The 20,138-nt window shown below is 43.2% G+C and overlaps 1 protein-coding gene across 1 annotated transcript in view; it reads left to right on the top strand.

Moving 5' to 3' along the window:
* Positions 1–15,288, top strand: part of HTRA1 (HtrA serine peptidase 1) — a 32,925-nt gene extending 17,637 nt beyond the window's left edge. The window contains exons 4-9 of the mRNA XM_064663602.1: positions 7,995–8,189; positions 8,864–8,896; positions 10,158–10,272; positions 10,502–10,559; positions 11,972–12,067; positions 14,567–15,288. Of these exons, the coding sequence (XP_064519672.1) occupies positions 7,995–8,189; positions 8,864–8,896; positions 10,158–10,272; positions 10,502–10,559; positions 11,972–12,067; positions 14,567–14,735 (666 nt within the window). The 3' untranslated portion in view covers positions 14,736–15,288. The remainder of the gene's footprint in view (positions 1–7,994; positions 8,190–8,863; positions 8,897–10,157; positions 10,273–10,501; positions 10,560–11,971; positions 12,068–14,566) is intronic.
* The last annotated feature ends 4,850 nt before the right edge of the window (positions 15,289–20,138 follow it).

Raw genomic sequence — 20,138 nt, 5'->3', positions numbered from 1 at the left:
CAGTAACAAAGCAAAGGGAAAAATCCCCAGGATGAGCACTGTCAGCATTAGGATGAGTAGGGATACATCAGGGAGTGAAGGGCAGCTGGAAAAGTGCTTTAAAACTGGAAGCAAAACATGGTGGAGAAAGCAGAGCAGAGAAAGGTGGTGAGAAGAGGATTTGGAGCAGCAGGAAGGTGAACTGCAGAGGAGACATGGGAGTTAGAGAGGAACCACTGAACTGATGTGACGGGTCATTTTGAGGACTTGGGAAGAGAGCAGCCATGGGATTGAATGTTATTTGATATCCTAAGGAAATGGTTCCAAAATTCCTTGGGAAACTGCTTGTTGGAAGGGAGAACCTGGAAGACTGGAAGCAGCTTGGAAAAGAGAGAATGCAGCCAGATGAGTTGCCTTCCTTAAGGCAGGAAACTTTTTCTGTTTTGGAGATAAGCCAAACCAGCTATATTTATATTTTTGGGGGTGGACAGGGAGGGATTGACTCACTAATATTCAGTTTTCTATGAGAAAAAGGGTTGGCTTTAATGAATCTTTGGGAAGCATCTCCGTGCCTGGAGGCTGAGCTCCTGCAGAAGGAGGTGGGCAAGCCCCCGTTGTCTCCCTCACATAATGTCAGCTCAGCACATCCATCTGGGTATCAGGATATCAAATTTCACATCTCTGCTCTAAATCAGGTATAATATGGATTAAACTTGGGTCTGACACACCCTTGGCAAGTGTCCTATCAGTGGTACAACCCAGTACCTTTTGTGTTGTTGCCCCACTGGCCTCTCCCATTGCAGCTCAGGATAATTTTGAGAAGACTTGGGAAAAACTTCTTGCATCACTTGGTTTTTTTTGGTGGGATGGGAGGCTGGTTCTGGAGACGTGGCACTGGCAAATCCCAGTCCAAGGTGAGGCCTGAGGCACCTCTGTTCCCAAGACAGATGTGAGTTAGGCAGCATTAGAAACACAAAATTTTATGTGTTCACAGAAAAGTTAAAATGGAAAATAAGTCAGCTGAGAAATTGGTTCTCAGGCTGAGCTTTTATGGGACATTTTTACGTCCCCATTCGAGTTCAGCATTTGAGCTTTCCTTTTTGTACCAAAATGCCTTGCAACCATTCAAATTCATAAAAGGCTTTTTAAAGTCACCGAGGTAATAATTTGTTGAAATTGAAATGTATTTGATGGCTAAAGAAGTCAATGGGATGGTACAAATGACCCTTTAAAAATCTGGATACGACGTGAAAACCACTCCTAGGAATTTTTCTGAAGCAAGAGGTGAAGTTCTTGATTTTGAATAAATTATTCAAAGGTGACATCAAAGCTGCAGAGGTTTGTTTGTTTGTTTTTTTTTCCTTCTCTTTCTGTGTGGCATGTTAAGGCAGGATCTGAAGGATGAGGAATGTCTCTGTGGTTAGAAACAGAGCTGGGCTTGAAGTATGGGATTAGGCTGTCAGCTGGTATTCCTAAAGCTGTTCAGATTTTGCAGCAGCCTGAATGCTGTTTCTGTTTAAGGTGTGAACATCTGGCCAAAGACATTACTAGAGCTAATTTGGCTTTGCTGAGTGCAATAGGAAATGAAAGAGGGTGGTAAAATCTGGGCACCAGTAAGAATGAACTGTTTCCCTGATTAAATTCCTCTCTGTGGAAAAACACATTGCAGCTAGTGAGGAACAGAAACCTTGGAGTAGTTGTTCCAATCCTGAAATGTATTTGTTTTTACAGTCTATAAAAAGAGAGCAACTGTGTTTCTCGTGTCTGTAGTAACAGAGAGCAGTTTGCTGAAGTGTTGAAAGTAGGAAGTGAGGTTGGAGTCACTGTGGTCAACATGAATCCAATCTAACTATCCTTCCAAAGGCAATGAGGAGACCACAGTTCTAGAAAGAAACAGTGCAGTTGTAGACAATCTGGATATGAACATGCAAAATTTATAAAACTTTCCTAGAAAAATTTGGATTTTGGCAGCATATGCAGATTCTGGTGAAATAAATAATGTGTCCTGCGTGGCACGTGTGATGCTGCAGTGAGTGTGAAACCCATCAGAACTATTGCACAACACTCCAAAGCAAACAGATGCTTTGGAGCTGGCAGAGCTGGATTGTGGGATTCAACTCAGGATGATTAACTGTCTTGTTAAATCAGAATGTGTGATGCAGCTGCTGAAAACTAAGCACCAGGAGGAGGAGAGAAAATTTTGGGGTGGTTTAACAGACAACATCAGGGCTAATGGGGGGCAGAATCATAAAAGAGCCCTGTGCCCCCACCCAAATGAAAACTAAGCCAAAAGTAGTGGAAGGTGGAGGTGGCTTTTCCCTGGAGATCTTTTTTACCCCCAGAAATTGGACTCTGCCCGCAAAAATGATCTTTGTGGATGTGCCTCTGGTTTGGCAGTGGGTACTGAAGGGAGGAGCATGGTGAGTGGCTTTATTTTGAGGTTTTTTCTTCTTCCTATGTGCTTAAAAACCAGCCATGAGGCACTTGTCACCAGCTCTGAAATCACACCTATGCCATGGAGGACGTGCCAGGTCCTGAAGGTTTTTGTTCCTCAGCGTGTCCAGTTACTGATTCTTTATCCCAGCCAGGATTTGGCATCCATGTGGTACAGCAGCAGTGGGTTTGTGATCCATCTCTAATTTGTGGTGGCATTTCAGCTTAAGGTTTTTCCTGCATCTTACTACTGAGCACTTAGTTTGACACTTTTAAATCAACACCACCTTCTGCCCTCCTCCCTCTGGTGGTTTCATGAGGCAAAGAGTGTCTCTGTATCTTTGTGGTCAGAGGGGATTTGCTTTTTTTCCCCTTGTGTGTACAAACTGGAGGAAGCAGGAAAGCAAACTTTCCTGTTTGTCTATCAATATTTTAAGAGCCCACATTTTGTAAAAACAAGCTGCTTGGACACCAGATGTGAGTGGCTTTTCTAAAATGCTGTTTGACTTTGAAATCTGTCGCTGGATGTTACGTGGCTTCCTCTTGAGAGCCTGAGGAAGCCCACATATTGCTTCCAGAAGACCCTAGAAATGAAATAGCTTGTAAAAAGCTTGGATGTTAACTCCTGTTTATTCATCAATTTAGACAGCAGTGGTTTCCTGCCATCTTAAGCTTCTAGTAGCCCTTACTGTGGGGACAATGCACTGGTCCAGCTCCCCATGCAGCAAAATGCTCAAACAACTCTGGGGTGGGTCTGCCACCACCAGCGTATTTTTAATGTATTTTTATTTCATTTTAGTGGTTTTTTAATTGTAATTTTATTTTTATTATATTTTTAAAGCAAGCACAGCAATCTCTTGCCAGGCAATTGAAAACCTGGTGACATATCAAAACAACACTTCATCCTTTTCTTCTCTTTTTTTTTTTTTTTGCAAGCTTCCCATGCTCCGTATTTAGATAAGGAGACTCAGTTTTGCTTTTCTAACTATAGATGAAATACTTTTGGAGGCTTGTAATGTACTCAGCTTGGGTTTTTCGTTTTCTTTGGCATTTTGTCAAGCAGTTTCTAGATTTTAGATGATACTGTACATTTTTACATGTTCGTGGCCTGTGTTTTTATTTTGCCATGATGTATTCTGAAAGTTAAATAGTTTCATTAACCAGAACAGAAATGCAATTCCCAGAGTCACTAACAGCAGAATTTGTGTACCAAACCAGCATCTGTTCCTTTCCCACCTAAAAATAAAAAAGCATGAAGGAAATCTGCTGCTATTTAATACAAAATGAACCCAGAGCACTTGTCTCCTCTTCATCCGTTTGTTGAACTGCAAACTGCTTCCTGCAAATTCCTGATCTTCCATCCACAAACGAATGGGATTACAGAACAGAGGAGGGATTTACTTGCTTTCTGTGCCAGCACAGACACAGATTTGCTTATTTCATGGATGAAAAAGCCCAAACCAAAACGCCCGCTGGTTGTGGGTGTCTGTCTCTTGGTTTTACATTTCTCTGTGGCAGTGGCTGTGCCTGGTGGTGGTTTTGTGCTGCTGCTTCTTTTAGTTTCAGAGCTGGTTTGTCCAGGCTGCACTTACTGTGCTTGACTCAAGCTACGTTGCTAATACACATCAGGTGAACATCCGTACTCAGCACTGGTGAGGCACCTCGAACCCTGGGGTCAGTTTTGGGCTCCCCAACGAAGGCATTGAGGAGCCTGGAGCATGTACAGGGAAGGGAACGGAGCTGGGAAGGGGCTGGAGCAGCAGGAGCAGCTCAGGGAGCTGGGGGGGCTCAGCCTGGAGAAAAGGAGGCTCAGGGGGGACCTTCTGGCTCTGCAACTCCCTGACAGGAGGGGGGAGCCCAGGGGGGCTCGGGCTCTGCTCCCAGGGAACAAGGACAAGAGGAAACAGCCTCAAGTTGTTCTGGGGGAAGTTTAGATTGAATATTAGGAAAAATTCTTCATGGAAAGAGTTGTTGAGCCCTGGCACAGCTGCCCAGGGCGGGGGTGCAGTCACCATCCCTGGAGGGATTTAAAAGTTGTGGGGATGTGGCACTTGGGGACATGGTTCAGTGGTGGCCTTGGCAGTGCTGGGGGAATTGTTCAATTTGTTATCTTAGAGACCTTTTCCAAACTAAATGACTCTCTGGTTCTATGATTCTCTCTGGCTCCTGATGCTGATCTCTACTTGCCCTGTTCTCTCAAGCCACAATAGCTGTACCTTATTGTTGGATGGAGCTGTTTCTTGTGGTGGTGTGCCTGTCTCCATCCCGTGGGAGTTGTGTTTATCCAGGGTTTGAGTCAAATCCATATATAAAAACGTCTGAAGCCCTCTGGGATGTGAAAGGCTTAAAATATTAACCCTAATTAATGGCTCCTTCTCCGGCTGGGTGTAAACAGTGAGTCATGTGCCACTTAGGGTTTTGCATGTTTAGTCCTATTTCTGTGTGCCTGCAGAATGGCTTCTTGCAGATTTGTTTTATTGAGCAAACAGGGAGCCCAGCAGAGCCCCAGGGCTTCATCAGATGAAAAGTGGAGGGGTAGAAAAGACGTTACACGTTGCCCAAGGTCTTGCAGTGAGTCACTGGGAGAGCTGGGTTTAGGTTCTGGGTGTTCCTGGCTCCCTGCTGGTTGTGCTGCAAGGCACGCTCGTTTGCCTGGGGTTTTAATTAACTGCTGTGGCAAATCTACTGTTAACCAGGAGAATCACGAGCTGTAGTGAATTATGTCACCCTGACGACCATCAGACGTTGTGTAAAAATTGAAGAATGCCTGTTTATTAAGTGTAGTTATTAAAATCCCCAGACTCAGGCACTTAAACCTGGTTTACAAGGATTCCTTAACATCCTAGGGATGAACTTGCCAGTGGAAGGGTGTGAGTGCACAAGCAGGGTCTTCTGCTAAGATTGTGGTTACAACACTGCCACAAGTGCTTGACTAGCATTTCCACTGCTCCTGGTGGGGACTGCAAAAGGATGCTTTTCCCACTCCATCACTTGATGCCCAGGTATTTTGATAGGTTTTATACTGATTTCACTTCAAAACCACATCTACAATTCAAGTAAATACTTGGTTTGATTTTTGTTTGGGTTTTTTTTTGTTTGTTTGTTTGTTTTTTTTGTTTTTTTTTTATAATGGAAAATTCAATTCTGAATGTGGCAATGCTATTTTTAAGCTACTTAAGAGAGAGACACCCCCAAATTTAAAACCTTTACAGCACATATATTCATCATAACCAATTCTGCAGGGCACTTTCTTGCAGAGGCACTGATGAGTGTGCTCATGCAGTGCTGTTGGTGTGCTCTGCACCACACCATGGAACCACAAGGAGTAGAGCACAGGTTTTCCAAAGCTGTATTTCATAATATGTGCAGAACAAGGCCATTTTTTTTCAATTGATTTATGTTTCTAGCAAAGGAGAGGTTAGCCAAACTTTCCAGAAGGCATTTGAATCACATGGATGACCCGCAGCCAATCCATAGAGTGTTAGAGTTTGAACTGAAGCCTAGCTAGTATAGGCTTGAAAACTCAGCACAATTAGAAGTAATTGTATTAGTCAGAGATGGTTCCTGTATTTTCTTTCTGCTGCCAAATGCAGTTTTGACTTTGTGACTGTTGTTGCAACTCAGGAACGTTGTATAAATCTTTTAACTTTGTATACAACCACTCTTTCTGCAGTGAAAAATAAAAAGCATCCTGTTTTCTTTTGCTTGTCTATGTTTCATTTGCTGATAAATGTCCTCTTTCTCTACAAAGTATCCCTTTTCAGAGTACTGGGATACAAACAAAAGCCACTTTTTTGTCTTGTGTGTTTTTTTTATTTTCTTTTTTTTTTTTTAAATAAGGAAAAGCAGTGCCAAAAAAAAAAAAAAAGATGCTCTTCTTGACCAACGACATCTTGAAAACACGTGCTACGTAAGCTCGAGAGCATCTGGTGAGAGAAGGGAGAGCCAGGGTGCTCCCTGTGTCCAAACAATACCCATATGGGGCTGTTTGTGTTGCATCTGCTGCGTGCTTCCCAGCACAGCTAATCGTGCTGGAGAGATCCCTCGGAGTCAGGGCTGTGGGCTGGGACCAGGAACTGCTTGGCAGTGTTGCCTTGGGATGTTGCTGCTTGTCTGCCACGCTGCAGACACGATGGGGAAACTGGGTAGAGCCCTTGAATCCTTCCCAGGATTAACCCACAGCCATGTTTGGGTCCATCTATGGCACTAATAGGGGTTGTTATGTTATAATTAATAGGGCATTGCTGGTTGTGAAAACTTTCATATGAAAGATAATTAGAAATGGAGATGTTTTTCTCCTTTCTGTGTTGCCTGTTCTGTTGCTCTTCCAACTGATTCTGTTTAACAAGCAGTTGGTTTAATTATTTTCTTGCTGTCTGGAGACTGAAAGATAAGTTTCCACAGAGCATCTTCCCCTGTCTGGGATTTGGCAATGAGTTTTATTGAAACAATCTGCTCATCCGAGTGAAATTTCACTGGCGGAATTGTAACAAAGCTGGATAAAGGACACACAAGACCAGTCTTGTCAAACATTAAAACCATAACTTCTGTATTTGCAGTGGCATTTAGTGATAACTGATGCCATTATTTTCTACTTTCTACATTGTCTGTCTCCTAGGGTATTTGAAAGAAGACTGTAGGTGAAAAATACAAAGTGATGGGCATTTAGGTTAGTTTAAATTAGTGGATATTTGTCCCTAAGGGTGAGTTATTGATATAGGCTTTCACACTGCTGGTAACAAAAGGCCCCTAAAGAGCTGTCTCTGGATTTCCAATCTAAACTTGTAATATTTTCCCCTTTTTAGCCAAAATTTAGAATTTTGAAGTGGGTCAAGCCTGGAGGAAAGCTGGGTTAAAGCTGGCTTTGCCAGCAAAAGATGAAGCCCATCAGACCTCTGTTGTTAATGGGAGTATCTTCAGCAACATGATATTTAATATGTTCAGAGATAAGATATTGAAAGGAAAGTATAATGGTATCCTCTACTGTCATAACAGAAAAATCACATTAAGTCTTTAAATTCTAGCATCTTCAGAGGAAGACATCAGGGTTTGTAGGAGGCAATATGATTATTTAGAAGAGATATTTAGTAAGGTGAAACATTAGCTGGTGTCTTGTGAGAATACAAAATGCTTTTAACTGTACGTATGCATGCTTGATACTCTTTGGCTGTTGCTTTCATGACTTTAGTGTTCACTCTCAAACAGTATCACTTTTACTTCAGCAGCTGTTGGCTAATTATTTCAAGAAGTGTTGGGAATAACTGATCTTGGTATCATCAGGTGTTTGCTGTGTAGAGCAGAACAAAAATATTCTTCTGGTCTTTTAATTGTTTTTGATTTAACGGGTACCTGTTGTGGAAAAAAGTTTGCTCCGTTGTAAGGAGCCCATTGGGGTGTTTCTGTACCAACCCACACAAAACACTCAAAGAAAACAGAACAAGCAAAATCCCTGAGGGATAAAAGCCTCTCTTTTTTCCTCTATGCTCTGAATGTATTCATGTTTCCGTAGCGTTTGTCTGCCAGCGTAGCAGCGTCTTACACATCCTAATCTGTTTGTTTGTTTGCTTTGTTTTTATTTGCAGGGTAAATTGCCAGTTCTTCTGCTCGGTCAGTCTGCAGATCTGAGGCCGGGAGAATTCGTGGTGGCCATTGGAAGCCCCTTTTCCCTTCAGAACACGGTGACCACGGGCATTGTCAGCACCACCCAGCGCGGGGGGAAGGAGCTGGGGCTCCGCAACTCCGACATGGATTATATCCAGACAGATGCCATCATCAACGTATGTCCTGCCCTGAGCATCAGCCCCTTCAGCTCTCAGATTTCTTGAATAGTTGCTTTTGAAATTTTCACCCATGGTACAGCTCTTAAGAGCCCTGAGCTCTGCTTTTATCCTCATAAATACGGACATCTGTGCCGCAGCAGCACTTGATTGTTGTTTGAAAATCCCCCAAGGAACCTCACCAAGTACAATATCTGCCTTCACTTCAAAACTCTTGCAGATTACAAGGGAGGAGGCAATATTCTCTGGCAAATAAATGTCTTTTCGAAATCCATCTTGTTTTCTGAAAAAGGAGCCAAGCTCAGTTTAAGGATTCAAGTTTGTTTCTGCATTAAGGCAAAAACAATAGTTTTTGTACTTCAAGTCTTGGCCTTGTAAGAAATCTTCTCTAACAGCTCCCAGAGCTGTCCTAAAATCTTCTAAGTTGCTAGTGTGGCACTATTAAAACAAAAGGAAAACCTTGTCTATCCTAAACTTTTCTGGCAAGAGAAGAAGAAATGAAGCATTTGCAAAGCTCAGCTAAAATGGGTGATTTTAGGTGTAGTTAATGGGTTTGGCTGTTAGGACTCTTCTGTTGCACTGCAGAAATATCTCAAAAATTTCTTTTATGTTTTGCTTGCCACAAATTAAGAGCTAAACATTAAAATATGTTCTTGACTTATGTTTATTTTCAGTATGGGAACTCCGGAGGACCCCTAGTAAACCTGGTAAGAGTTTCTCCAAGTTTTCTTAGTGTCAAGCTTATTGCTTTTTAGTTTAAAAACAGAACAAAACGCCCCAACCAACAAACAAGCCCCCCCACCAGATATGTGATTAAAAGCTTTCAATATCTGGCTGACTACACAAAATTCACATGGTTCTTGCAAATCACTTGTCTGTGTTTATGTTGGCAAAAGGATTTCAATATTTAAGATGTTTACAGTTTGCATAGTTTCAAGCAAGTGTAATGTTTTTCTGCTCATGCCTTGCAAAAAGTAAAAAGCCCGTTTTAAAGCAAGGTTTTGCCCTGTCTGTCCACCATGCAGCATTGGCAGTTCTTTTTCTTTTCTTTTTTTTTTTTTTTTTTTTCACAATTTGCACACTGAAACTCAGCTTAATGGTTCTGAGACGTGCCTTCCCCTTTATTTTGAATCACACCAGGGAGGCTGAAAAATTTTGTCAGGATATGAGGGTTTATTTGCTGATATTGTAGCACGTAGTCAGCTGGGGATGAGGCAAAGAGGGAACAACTGAAGCAGGTTGCAAAACCCAGCTGCTGTGTGAGAGCTCTCAGGTCTCTTGTGTGTACGTGGGCTTGAGCAGGGGGAGACAGTGGTCCTCAGGAGGCATGGCAAAAATTGGAATTCAGGGCTACTCAGTTGCTGCCTTGGAGGAGATTTAGCAATTCTTTTGCACCCAGTTTGCAGCACAGTTTCAGTCCCAGCAAGCTCCACTTAAAAAAATTGTAGTTGGACAGTTTTTATCTGGGATGAATCAGGGAAGGAAGCTGCTGAGATTTCAGAAGTGTTCCAGTCATCAAGTGACAGCAGAGATGTTTCATCTGAAACTCTTGGAGTCACATTACCAAGAAAAGCTTTTGATTCTGATGAACTGTCATTTTGCTTTATAAATTATTATGCAATATTGGTCAGAAGCACTCAGTGCCATGCTTTGTGAGGTGCCTGCTGAAGTCAGCAGGTTCAGATTGGCTGCAGAACGTGCTGCTTGTCTGGTGCAAGCAGAAGAGCTGCCCAGTTATTATCTCTGTTCTGCTTGTGGCAAGATGAATATCCACATCAGCTTTCCAGAATTCTCAAGGAGTGTTCTGTCTGTAGAGTCAAAAAATTAGACTTAAAGAAAGCATTTAGTAAATTGAAAACCAGCTACAGAGTGTGTTGTGTGAATTTGTCTTTGTGATTGCTTTGAAGAAATTATCTATTTCTCTTTGAGTTGTTTTATGTTGCTAATAATGATTTATTGTTTCTCTAGGATGGTGAAGTCATTGGAATTAACACATTGAAAGTTACAGCAGGCATCTCATTTGCTATCCCATCAGATAAAATTAAAAAGTTCCTAACTGAGTCCCATGACAGACAAGCTAAAGGTACTGCACTTCACTGCTTTGAAAGAGGAAAACATGAAAATAACCTGGTCTAGTGGGTGGCATCACTTCCCATGGCAGAGGGTTGGAACTAGATGACCTTTAATGTCCCTACCAACACAAACCATTCTGTGATTCTATGAAAACAGTAATAAACCAGAAAGTCAACAGCCTTTGAGGCTCCTTTGGTGAGAGCAATTTATCCAAGACCTGCTTTCTTTTTTTTTTGCAGGAAAAGCTATAACCAAAAAGAAATACATTGGCATACGAATGATGTCTCTAACTCCCAGGTAAGTGACAGTGGTGGCTCCTCACCTTTCTGAAGTGTGGCCTCTGCATGCATTTGGATCAAGCCCATGATCTGCAGACACGACCTGGAGGTCTGAGCCAGCAGCACGTGGCTCTGTGCATGCTGGTGACAACTCACAGCCAGTTCTTGCCACCTTCTTCTCCTCTGCGTCTGCTACGTGGTCGAACTCTCCTCTAGGCTCTTATGTGAGCTAGTTCTTAAACAACTCCTGGCTTTTTCTTCTCCTTAATGCTTCAGAAGAGAATAGCTAGCAACTGTGAATTTGTCCTGGGGTTCTATCCCTGTTGTTGTATGTTTTCAAGAATTGCAGCAGCTACGTGCGTTTTCCCGTTCCTATAAAATTATTTTCCATTAAACATTTCACTTAATGTAAAATGAAGCTTTCGTGTGGACTTGCTTATTCATGCTCAGACTGTAAAAGACTCGTGAGCAGGTGATTCCATGTCCTGTAAAAACAAACAGAAGGTTTCCCTTTTGCAGGACCCACAGGTAGAACAAAGCATTGAAACACGAAGGGTTGGGGTTTTTTTCAGATGTTCAGAGAGGGAATTCTGCTCCTCTACTGAACTCTGGTGAGACCCTACCTGGGGTTCTGCATCCAGCTCTGGGGTCCCCAGCACAGGAAGGACACTGACTTGTTGGAATGAGTCCAGAGGAGGCCACAAAGATGATTAGAGGGATGGAGCAGCTCTGCTGTGAGGAAAGGCAGAGAGGATTTGGATTGTTCAGCCTGGGAGGGAGAAGGCTTCAAACTGACCTTATTGCAGCCTTCCAAGGCCTGAAGGGAGCCTGCAAGCAAGAGGGAGAGGGACTTTTTACAAGGGCCTGGAGTGACAGGAGAAGGAGGAATGTATTCAAACTGAAAGAGAATAGGTTTAGATTAGATATTAGTAAAAAAATCTTTACTGTGAGGGTGGTGAGGCCCCTGCTTTCAGGTTGCCCTGAAAAGCTGTGGCTGCCCCTTCTCTGGAAGTGTCCAAGGCCAGGTTGGACAGGGCTTGGAGCCACCTGGGCTAGTGGAAGGTGTCCCTGAACATGGCAGGGGGTGGAAGGAGATGAACTTTAAGGTCCCTTCCAACCCAGGCCATTCTATGATTCTACGTTCTGCTGGTTCTAAAATAATGACTGAGCTTTGAAATGTTTTAACTCTGATCCTCTGTATCTATTAAAGTGATTGCCATTACCAGAAATAGACATTAAAAAGATATGTGCATGCAAAAAGTGTAATAATTCTTGAAATACACACCTAAGGGTTAAAATAAATGGTGAAGTCACTCATCAACACAGGTAAAGCACCTCAGCTAGTAGATATTGACTTCAGTAAAAATGCCTGGTTTTTTTTTCCCCCCATCTTGACAAAATATTTTTGTTGCTTGTTTCTTCATTTTCCAGCAAAGCTAGAGAGCTGAAGGATCGCCATAAAGACTTCCCTGATGTTGTCTCTGGGGCCTATGTTATTGAAGTAATTCCAGAAACACCAGCTGAAGCGTAGGTTGAAGCACTTTTTTCCTCAAAACCACTGCCACTGATTTAAGGGGGTAACAAGGATGGAGACTGCTCCCTGCTTAACTGGCTTTCTTCATTATGCTAAATTAACAAAGCTACGACCATCTGATAGCTATTAGGTTTTCTGCTGGAAGTGGGTTTGTGGTTTTAATCTGGTCCCTGATGGGCAATACTGTGAGTGTATCAGGGTATTGCAGGGAAGCCTGTCAGCGTTCCGAGCTGACAGGGCAAGGATTCAGGGGGTGTGAAAACTCCTCTTTCACTTTTCTCAGCAGTTGCTTCCAAGGCATCTCCTGCACCAGTGCCAGTGCTGAATAAAGACTTTTGCTTGTGAATACTCCCTGCAGCCCTGCTGGTCACCCTGGCGGGAGAGCAGGGGAGGAGTTTTGGGTTCACCTTGGGGAGACGTGTCTGGCTCAGCCCAAGCACCTCAGTGTTGGCCAAACCCACCAGCTCCCCCGGCACGCCTCGGGGGTAAAATCCTCTCTTGACGGGAGACACTCTTCCACGTGAGGGCTTTGTCAGGAGTCACGTTACTGGGAAGAGCTTTTGGGTTTGGACAACTGATCTTTTTCTTCATGTTACTCAATATTTGCTGAGAAACAGACCAGGTGATTGGTACTAAGCTTCACGAGGTGTCTGGCTGAAGCAGGGCAGCTGGTCTGTGGTCACTGGCACTGCTCTGGCTGGCTCTTGCTGGAGACACTTCCCTTTCAGGGTTTGCTTGATATGGAACTGCTCAGCAATCCAGGGCAGGAAATGGGAAGCCTTATTCATTTTCTGAAACTGGTGATGACGTAGGAGAAGGGTAAATCTTTGTGGCAACAAAGAGGCTTATGTGGCACGAAAGGCACGTAGGCAGAAAGCTGCTTGGGGCAAGCATCACTGCCTCTTAGGAAGACTAAGAAGGATGTTTGATGGTGTCTTTTCATTGCAGCTTGGGTACCACTGTCAGGTAACTAGTGTGAGCTCTCTAGAGTGCTCTCTGAACTGTTTTGTAGGTGATTCTTGTTGGCAGCGCTGTTGGGGCACGATGCTGGTGTGTGTCTGTGATGTGAAATTAAACTGCAGCTAGGGTAGGAATGATGTGGCTGCTCCAGTGTGGGACTGGACTTGGTGCCTTGGCATGCAGATCCAGTTTGAAAGTGCAGAAAAGTCAGATAGTTGCAGAGAGTGAGAGAAGGACTTTGAAGAGAGAGAAGAAATGTGAGGTAATGTAAACTTATAATGTGAAGGCAAACACAAATCAGGAAGCTTCATCCAAAGAGTGGCCTGCCAAACAGAATGGAGCCCATGTTGGCTCTGTCTTCCCCTGCTCCCAATTCCCTTGTCAATGGGCTTCCCCGTTCTGCTGAACTCTCCAGTGCATGTGGTGTAGATGTGTGCTAGGGCGTGGGAGCAGTTCTGCAGTGACCTGTCCTGGGCAAAAGTCATGTGGAGAGGCTGTGTGAAGAGATCAAGATATTCTGGAGTGGTTTCCTCCAAGAAAATGTTTTGAGCCATGCCTTTGGTAGGCGACCAGATTTGTTGCAAACGTTGACCAGGGCATCCTGCTTGCAGGAGACACTCATTTGAGGCGCCTTCTGTGGGTGGAAGAGGCCGATGACTGCTCTGTGGTTTTGTGCAGGATTATGCTGAAGGGTTGAATCATGTCTGATCTGTCTTGGTTAATGTTTCCATAACTTGGAGCCAGACCGTTGTGCAAGACTGGGCAAGATGTTGTGGTCTGTGGCATCCCTCACCACCCGTTTCTTGGTCCTGACAGCAGCCTCAGCCAGCTCAGGGAGAGACACACAGCCCTGGGCAGGGGAGCCTTGTGGTGCCGGCTCTGCTTCTGCCCTGTCTTCCTTTGAGTCAGGAAGGTTCAGCTTTCGAGGTCAGCAGAAGGGACTCTGGGGACTACGGGCAGGCAGGTGAGAGGAAGGACACGTTTTGGTGACTGAGCTGTGTGTGTTACTCTGCTCAGGTTTCAAACACTAAGATGAGGTGTAGTGGCTGCCAGTAAGCTCTGCGTGGAGAACAGCATGGATCTGGGACTGAAATTCCTCTTGTGCTAACACACGGTGCTACTCAGGTTGTTTTGCTGTGTATTCAGGAGTAAAAGCTTGGGAAATTTCCCCTCTGAAAGGAGTTGCCTTGTTGCAATTGTTTTAGAAGGAAAGTGTGCCTCTATCTTTTCCACCAAATCAGCTTCTAAGATCCTTGTTGCAGAATTACTGCTTTTTTACAGTAGGGAATTCCTTTGAAGACAGTGAAATATGGGATTCATCAAACTTGTACATCCATCAGATTCTGAGGTTTCTGAATTGTGTTGTAATCTTCACTGCTTCATAAATTCTGATTGCTTTTCACATGCCTGCTGTTGGGTGGGAAATGGGAAAAAAAATCCAGCAATCTTTTTAAGTTTTATTTTTTTTAACAATATCGTAAAGACGATTATAAAGGCAATTGTAATAACACATTGCTGCTTTGTGTTTTCAGTGGTGGCCTGAAGGACAACGATGTGATTATCAGCATCAATGGACAGTCGATAAGCTCAGCCAGTGATGTCAGTGACATTATTAAAAAGGACAGTACGTTGCACATGGTCGTACGCAGGGGCAACGAAGATGTTATGTTAACAGTAGTTCCCGAAGAAATCGACCCCTAACGAGAAACATGAGCTGGATTTCATGTTTTCTTTTAACAGCAATGGACTGCTTGTATTCCCTCTGTGCTGGTACAGGACACGTTAGACTTCTGACCAACATTCTGCTTGTTCAGTGGATTAGTATTGGCCAACAGAGTAACTTCTAATAGGTTTAAGGTGCAAAATCAGTGTAATTTCACATACTCCAGATGATAATTTTTTTTCCTTCTGTATTATGTATGCAATGTATTCTTTACTGGCTATTACATTCCCTGCTTAACAAATCGACGTTTGCTTCCCTGTGTTGAGTAGATTTACTGTTATTTCCGCTAAGACTTAAACAAAACCCACGCACACAATGTGTGTTGTGGCATTCAGGTATTTATAGGTTAGCTGTGTTTTAACTGGAAATGCCATTGTAAAGGAGTAGTCAGCTTAAAAGGAAACACAATTGGGAAACAAAGTTTGGTTTATAAACACAAAGAAATCCCAACCAAAATAACCTTTCGAGGATCCCGTGCAGGACTTTAATACTATGATATTTTCCTAGTGTTATTAAAAGAATTCAACAGTACTTCTTGTGAGTGACTCATTTTGCTTCCCCTTGTGGAGTGTTTTTCTTTGAATGGTACATCTGCCTGGAAGGATGTCCTGGTGGTCTCCTTTTAATCATCATAAACCAAATGACTTATTTTTCAATATGTGCTTGTATTTGTGCCTTTGTGCATCTGCTGTTCTAAGCAAGGCTGGGTTGAATTTGTCATATTGCCTATGTCTTCCAGATGTTAATGCATTTTCCTTATTGTTTCAATTACAGCTTCAGCAGTGCCTGGAATCTGTTTGCCCACTGTAGAAATTCCCATATTGTGGATCACAGATCCCATACCACTGCAGTTCAGATATGAGGATGTCTGTAACCAGTGTAGATCTGGGCTCAAGCTCTTTGAAACAGGCTGTCTTATTCACAGGCTGGAGTGCTGGTGTGTGCATGATAGGACCTGGTTTTAACTCTGAGATACTGGGCATTCCCCTTATACAGACACTAATCTTTAGACATAAGTTTAGGGATGCCCTTGAAGCTTGGGATGGTGAATGGGATTGTCTTACCATGAAGGAGAACAACCAGCTACATTTAATTACAGTGTAAGTACTCACTGGGTAAACAATAGGCTAAACAGCCTTTTCTTTCCCCTGTTGAAATATGTATGTCAGAGAATAAATCCAAGGACTATAGACTAGTTTTGGTGACTGTCATTCCTAAACAAGTTCTTCTTTTGGAAACTGCTTCTTAGTAAAACTGTTTAACTGGGTAGCTGGCGGTTTATGACTTTTAAAGAAAGGGCTGTATTCCACCCAATCACAGCAATAAATCCTCTGGACCTGGATCCCTGACAGTGCTCCTTCTCCTTCCAGCTGTATTTCAGTTCTGTTTCAGTTCATCCCAATTTGAGGAGCCTCTATATCCCCAGCTGCCAGTGCCTGCCCTTACTCACCTGGCTCACGATAAATCCACACAGTGTATAACATTAATTAATTACCCAGTGTACCTCTCAGTGCAGTATTGACACTTGGCATGATGGAGCACCTCATTACCAATCTGCTCGTGCCATCACTGTGGTAAATCACACGTGTTTGAAAATCTGCCAAGACGTGATGGTGCCTGACAACCTGCAATCCTTTCTGCCCTGAAAGGTGCACAGTAGAATGACCTTGAAGAAGTGCTTGGCAGTATATTTGAGCTGCAGCTTCACCTTGCTGATGCTGATTAATGTTTCGGCTTCCTGCTGAAGTGATGTTTTGTAGTCTATCCATGCCCTGTGTAGCACACAGTGTGGTGACATACAGCCATCAGCAAAAAAGAGTTTAAAAATCACCTACCTCCTCTAGTACTCCACCTAACCCAGCTAGCAACAATCAAGCTAAAGGCTCAAAGCCAGGAAATTGTGTTTAAAACAGAAGTTATTTTTCATCTGCCTTTTAATTTCAAAACAAGTGGTTGGTTGCACAATTTACAGAGCTGATTGATTCTCTTTGATCCGATTGCTTGTAGTTGTGGTCTCTTAGTATGCAAACCCATTAATTTTTTTTTGTGTGTGTGGGCATTAGGAAAGAGGCAAATGTAAATCGTTTTCCTGGGTGACAGGGATTAGTGAAATATCCTACCAGATTTCTAGCCCGGAGCTCCACCTAGTGGGATGTGAGATGGTCTCTTGTTGCAGCCAGTCATTTTCCATCACATATTTGAAAGTGGTTTTCTGATCTTTCTTTCTTTCTTTCTTTCTTTCTTTCTTTCTTATTTATTAATTAATTAATTTCTGTGCAGCGGATATCCATAACCACATGAATATCCTGAAAAATGTTTAGGATTTACTTTCTAGTATCCAACCATGGAGCTACTCAGAGGGTTTCTTACAATCAAAATATTCTCTAAGTGATTTTTAAGTATTTAAAGTAAAATTACTGATTAGCAGAGTCATAGAAGCAAAGTTTTCCTTTAATAAAATTAATTACCGTGTATTTTTGATGTATTATTGGGTTGTAGGTCTGGAATGGTTTTTATTCTTTTGTTGCTCCAGCACACAGTTCTTTTCAAATTCCAACTGAAAATACTTCGTACAGAATAGCTTTGGCACAGTTTGTGTAAATACCAGTTTCCTGGAAATCTTAGCAAGTGTTGGACGCTAAATCAGGGAAATTGGACATTCTGGCTTGATTTTCAGCATTTTGGAATGTCTGAAATGGAAACTGGAGTCGCTGTGTGTGTGATGCTGATAGATGGCTACGTGTGGCTGCGCTCGGAGGTAGTTTTGAAACACTGGTTCACTTATTCCATAAGGGAAATGTCTTGAGCTGTAAAAGAAATGGTCATGACTAACAATTGTCTGGTTCCTGTGGCTTAGATGCCAAGCAGTAAGATCCTGTAATTTCAATACCAGGGGATTTTTTTTTTTATTCTTCCCCCCCTCCTTCCCCATAACTATTTTGTGTTCATGTTTAGGAAGCTGAGGATGTTTTTAAACTACGTCTTTCCAAATTACAGTGAAAGAGACATCTAGTATGGCATGATTAAATTATATATAGTTTTTTAATGTATATCAGAAAAGTAGTGCAGAAGAGATTAAAACTGCAGCTGCAAATATCCAGGAGAAATAGAGGTGATCAAGAAGTCACCAATCCAGGGCAGTGAGTCCACTGAGTATTCATTGCATGTGGTGGTGGGTCACTGTGAGAGTCCTGTTCATCCTCAGAGTGAGAGAAAAGAAATGTTTGTTTGAGCTTCTGGGGTTCTCCTTGATTGAATTATATTTGAGATTATTCTCACTGTTCTTAAATGCCTGTATTGTTTCCCACTGTTTCTTCCTCCACCCAGAAAACACGGATGTGACTTGGCATCCTTTATTCAGTTTCCCTCTCCCTTTGCTCTAGCTCCCTCCCCATGAGTGCTGCTGGTGAGTGTCAGCAAAAGGAAACCAAAATCACACCCCAGGCTGACTTTAAATCAGACTTTCAAGTTAAATGTCAGTGACTTTTCAGGCTTCCTTCACACCAAGAGGCAGAAACAAGACAGGAAAACATCTCCACGAGACAGGAGGGAACCAGGCAGAGAAGTGATGAGTAAAGGGCTGCCTCATCCTGCTGTGCCCTCACCTTTAGGATGCAAACCTTGGCTCGGCAGCCTCCCATCCCAACCCCAAAACTGGACCAGCACCTGATGAAGTTATCTGGGGGTGAAGGCATTGGTAGGACCACTCATAGTGTGAAGGCTGTTTCTGAAGATGTGTAGCAGAAGGCTTTGCTGATTTTATGTTGTGGGAACATGTGTGCTGTGTGTCTGTGCCTCCTGCGCCGTGTGTCCAGCTGTGCTGTGCAGATGTCTGACACACTCCATCTATTTGTTCCCCTCAACCCTCAAGCCCCATTCTCTTGTGCAAGATGCTGGCTGGGAAGTCAAGGCTGGACACTCTTGTCCCAGGATTTCAGCCAGCTTAGCCTGTTTGCACTGTTACCCTGTAAATAAGCACTAACTTGATTTGTTAAAGGTTATTTATTGCACAAAGTCACTGTTAAAACCAGTGCATATGTAATTTGACTAATTGGACGGAGAAAGTGAGGAAAGAAACTACCAGAGCAGCTCATCAGGTTAATCTGCCTACATCTGCTGGAAAGATTTCCTCCAGTTTACAGGGTTTTGTTTAGTAGTCATGGTACTGCAGCATCTGTCCCCTTAAACTTTCTGAGGAAGTGGGTAATAATTAGGAACTGATTAGAGTGAAAATGAGTCAGAGCTAAAGCATGGGAGTCAAATTTAATAAATGTGGTAAAGAATTAACTTTAGCAGCTTGGAAATACCACATAACATGCTGGAGAGGAAAAGTAAATATTTTTCCTGTTCATTTCTTCTCTGTTCAGTGTTTCTGCACAGAGCACAGTGATTTTCGGAAAGTTTGCCATGTGAACATCTGAAGGAGATGGACTGTGTTACAGCAGTGTAGTGCAATCTCCCTTTCCCCTCTGAAATGGAGCTAATGGTGTACATCTCCACTCTGCAGAGGAAAATACATTTGTGGGGTGTTATTGATTGAGAAAGCTGTGATTTGGGCTGTGCCCATGCAGTTGCTGTGGGGTTTGCTGTGTCTGCCTGGCAACTCCCCTTTCCCAAAGCCCCTGACAGCTGAGTGAGGATGGCTCATCCCACAGCTGCAATTCCTCAAGAAAAACAGGTGTTTTAGAATAGAATCAGAATGGTTTGGGTTGGAAGGGACTTTACAGACCACATAGTTCCATGCCCTGCCGTGAGCAGGACCTTCCACTAGACAAGGTTGCTCCAAGCCCCATCCAGCCTCACCTTGAACACTCCCAGGGATGGGGGCATCCACAACTTCTCTGGGCAACCTGTTTCTAAGAACCTGTGGTCAGGTAAGTCCACGAGAGGGCGAATTGAAGCTACAAACTCCACACCATCCTCTGTGTCTGGATGTTGCACTGTGGCCGTGGAGCAGCACTTTGTGCTGGTGCTGTGTCCAGCAGTGCTGACCCCTCACAGGAGGAGGGGGCTGCAGGGGGAAAAGTGGATGTCCCTGGAAGTCTGAACTCAAGTGTCTTTTCAGAAAGAAGAGCTGAAAGCTGCTCTCACAAAAGTTTATTCCAATCTTCCAAGAACTGGGCAGATCTGGCAAGGAAAGAAGATTTTGTCTGTGTCTCGGGTAAGTTCATGTGTCTGGCAAGGAAGGAGAGCTGACTGATTTGGAAAACTAGAAAGTTTCAGGATACTGTGACTGGTGTTAAGTCCTGTACAGCTTTGCAGTTGAAGGGAAAAACCCACAACCCATTAACCTGTAAATCAACCAGAAGCAGGCAAATACAACATAAAAGGAGCTCTAGCTGTCATTCTCTGCTGCAAAACAAACCTGTAATAAAACACAC

This window comes from Pseudopipra pipra, chromosome 8, assembly GCF_036250125.1.
Source record: "Pseudopipra pipra isolate bDixPip1 chromosome 8, bDixPip1.hap1, whole genome shotgun sequence".
NCBI classification, from domain to species: Eukaryota; Metazoa; Chordata; class Aves; order Passeriformes; family Pipridae; genus Pseudopipra; species Pseudopipra pipra.
This window is presented reverse-complemented; position numbering and strand designations above follow the sequence as displayed.